General features: G+C 38.7%; 1 protein-coding gene across 1 annotated transcript; it reads right to left on the minus strand.

Moving 5' to 3' along the window:
• Window positions 1-593: 593 nt before the first annotated feature.
• On the minus strand, window positions 594-3,277 carry LOC113203961 (protein ABHD1). Its single transcript, XM_026418936.1, has 8 exons — window positions 2,938-3,277; window positions 2,472-2,641; window positions 2,165-2,375; window positions 1,966-2,078; window positions 1,705-1,884; window positions 1,588-1,630; window positions 1,336-1,501; window positions 594-1,248 (listed from the first exon to the last, which is right to left on the minus strand). Exons 1-8 carry the CDS (start codon window positions 3,058-3,060, stop codon window positions 1,049-1,051), a joined length of 1,206 nt encoding a protein of 401 aa, XP_026274721.1. The 5' UTR covers window positions 3,061-3,277; the 3' UTR covers window positions 594-1,048.
• Window positions 3,278-3,283: the final 6 nt, after the last annotated feature.

Raw genomic sequence — 3,283 nt, forward strand, 5'->3', positions numbered from 1 at the left:
TGCAGTGCAATGCAGTGCAATGCAGTGCAATGCAGTGCAATGCAGTGCAATGCAGTGCAATGCAGTGCAATGCAGTGCAATGCAGTGCAATGCAGTGCAGTGCAGTGCAGTGCAATGCAATGCAATGCAATGCAGTGCAAAGCAGTGCAATGCAATGCAATGCAGTGCAATGCAATGCAATGCAGTGCAATGCAATGCAATGCAGTGCAATGCAATGCAATGCAGTGCAATGCAATGCAACAAGTTGGTTGCAAAATAAATCAGTACTTAATTTCAATTTTACCAGAGTCTAGGCAGCCTTCAAAGGCAGTGAGGCTGGCACCCCTTAAACTAAACACAACCACAGAACAGTACACCTAAAATTCTATAGAAATGCCTAACATAAATTTATCACAGTACTCAGTTTTTTCCTGCAAAGATCAGGCCTGTTTCCATTAAAATGTACAAAAAGAATAACACAGTTTTAAGAAGAAAGATATAAAGCGGAATGACACGTAAAATCAACATAAGTAAACAATGAGACATGAAAACGCGAACACACTGCATAGAAATAAATAAGAGGAGCATTGGTAAAGTACCCTGTGAGCCAAGAATTCACACTGTTTTTAGAAGTATAATTACTCCAGCTGTTTACTACTACATGTCATATAACGTCAGCTATCAATTAAATAAAAATTACAGAAGCTATAGTACTAATTTTATGCAAGTATGGGTGCTGCACAAAGCTCTATAAATTGAAGTCATCGTGAAGTGTGGAAACTAATACTGGATGTGACAATTAAGATCAATGATCTCTAAGCATTGAAAACAAGGTAAGTGGGGAAACATAGACATGTGCATCCACTGAGCAGCAAGTTAAACAAAACATTTCTGAGAGAGATGTGAAGATAAGACCATGAGGATAAAACTTGTATCGTGAACATCAATTGGTTAGTACATTGGTATGTATAAATTATATTATGAAATATCATAACCTTGAGAAAATAATTGGTGATATGGGTATTTATATTAATCTTTTGATTGTGAAGAAATAGGAACATGTCCACTTCTATGTATCAAGCTTATCCATTATTTTCCCGGCATCTCTAAATATGGCACTGAAATATTGACAAAGTATGCGGTCCATATAGTCATCCTTTCCTTGATAAGAGGGTGGAAGGATACCTTCCATGAATCCGATATGTCCTCCACGAGCAGTCACAATGGCTGCAATATTCTTGCACTTTTTAAACTCATCCAAGGGCAGGGCTGAAACAAAAACAAACGGAAAATAGTTGATACGCAAGTTACCAAGATCTATAATTAGTTTTGGAAAAAGTACCATGTATAAAATACCTTTTAGTGGCTGAAATGGATCATCTGCTGCACTTAAACATAGTGTAGGGATCTGGAATTGATGCAGTTTTGTGTGTAGAGTAGCATCAGTGTAGTATTCATTGGTGTCAGAATATCCAAATGCCTTGCAAGTAAAATTACTGTCAAATTCTCGGATGGTGCGACTCTGAAACAAAAATTGAAAAATACATTGCGGTAGCTTTAAAAATAGAAGAATAAAAATCACTGCAATGCGCTTTATGGTAAAACTACCTTAAAAGTCTCGTCAAGATTACCCCAATCAAGATGATTTTGTCTGCAATAAATATGTTCAATGTCTCATTTCAAAATTGCTTCAAGATAGTAGGTGGATTAAAGTGAGACACTTACTTTTTCAGGGTCTTGCAAAGTAAATCAGCCAAATGTTTATTCAACATCATGTTCAAACCAGGTTTTTCAATGCTTTCACAAGCCTTGAACAAATCCCAGGGCACAGAAATTAGCATGGCTGCTACCAATTGGGACCGAACAGATTTGCCCCTCCTTGAAATATAGTTTCCCAAAACCAACCTAAATGAAGAAAAGAAATTTTTCAAATAAATGAACTTGTTATAAAACAATAATAATTTAAAAAATAATATCTATATTTACCCGCCCATAGATATACCGGTTGCAGCAAGAGGCACATTAGGATGTTTTCCTTTAACATGTTTAATAACTTCTGCCAAGTCATCACCACTGCACGCATTGTAAAGTCTAGGAGTCTACATTAAAAATGTGGTTTGCGCAAAATTAAGCTCTAGTAATATTTAGTATACTTTATTCAGACCACATCCTTGCGTGTCCTTACCTTAAGCTGGACTCCACCAAGACCACGGTTATTAAATACAACAGTTCGAAATCCACTACGGTTTGCAGCTTTCACCAGACACCTTATGTACTCAGCCTGGCTAGAACCAGTGAGCCCTGGTAAAATTAGAAGGACTGGTGCACTGGCTGAACAGCCTTCGTCAAGCCAGTCCAGAGCTACAATACCTCCATCTGCCATGTCCAGGACCTCTCTGGAAACAAAATTGTAAAGAAATAAGAATGGAATATAATAAAATTTTAAGACTACCATCAGGATAGATAGGGAAAGAATGTGTTATTAAGTATACCTGTGATAAGTTACTTGTTGCAATAGACGTTCTCGGAAAATGTTGGCAATAATTGTCTGAGCACGTGATTCAACACACCAAATAGTTGGCCAAAATCTCTCTTTTAGAATAGGAACATTGACTTCAAGAAATGAACAAAACTCGCCTGGGGCACAAACCAGTTGTGGTACCTGAAAACCATATCATGTGATTAAATGGTAGTTCTTCTTTCAGAATAATTGTGTATGATACAAATATTTAAACATTCTAATCAGATTGTAAACTGTTCCTTGAGTCTCGGCTCATGTGATCTACATGTGCTTAATAAATATTAATTGTTGCGGTGAATTGAAAAATGACAAATTGAAATCTGAAAGGGTACTGGCCTACAGAGACATAGTTTGCCCAACCTTCCTAACCTCCTTTAAAGACTATTGGGGACTGAAAATAAGCTAGAACTGATTTGTAAACACTGTAGGCCACTCACTTTTGCCACTTCGCAGATGTAGTAGATGACATATCCTGAGACGAAGAAGGCTGCCAAGTACCACCGCGGCAGTATGTCAACATCAAGGGAAGGGAGTGAGAAAGATGACAAGAAATCCATCATGGAATCCGCTTGAGTATTATTGGTCCACAGTTGGAAACAAAGATTGACAAGAACACGCGTTCAGACGCGATGACAAGCGTCTGATTTGAAAGAGGAGAGGTGCTGAGATCGGTCCTCGGTGTCGTTGCCGTTGTGCGTTCTGTGGGGTAGATCGTACGTTGTCGTTGTGCCCTTCGAGTCCCCGGCGCGGCGCGGCAAGAGAGCCGTCAGCGCAGCGCCACGG

This window comes from Frankliniella occidentalis, unplaced genomic scaffold (assembly GCF_000697945.3).
Source record: "Frankliniella occidentalis isolate FOCC.00 unplaced genomic scaffold, Focc_3.1 Scaffold69, whole genome shotgun sequence".
NCBI lineage: Eukaryota > Metazoa > Arthropoda > Insecta > Thysanoptera > Thripidae > Frankliniella > Frankliniella occidentalis.

Excerpts from the sequence above, each read along its gene's own strand:
- LOC113203961 (XM_026418936.1), bottom strand. The coding sequence starts at position 3,060 with ATGATGGATTTCTTGTCATCTTTCTCACTCCCTTCCCTTGATGTTGAC. Across the intron at positions 2,376-2,471 it reads CAACAAGTAACTTATCACAG|AGAGGTCCTGGACATGGCAG; the intron begins GTATACTTAATA and ends TTTTGTTTCCAG. Across the intron at positions 1,502-1,587 it reads ATCTTGACGAGACTTTTAAG|AGTCGCACCATCCGAGAATT; the intron begins GTAGTTTTACCA and ends TTTTTGTTTCAG.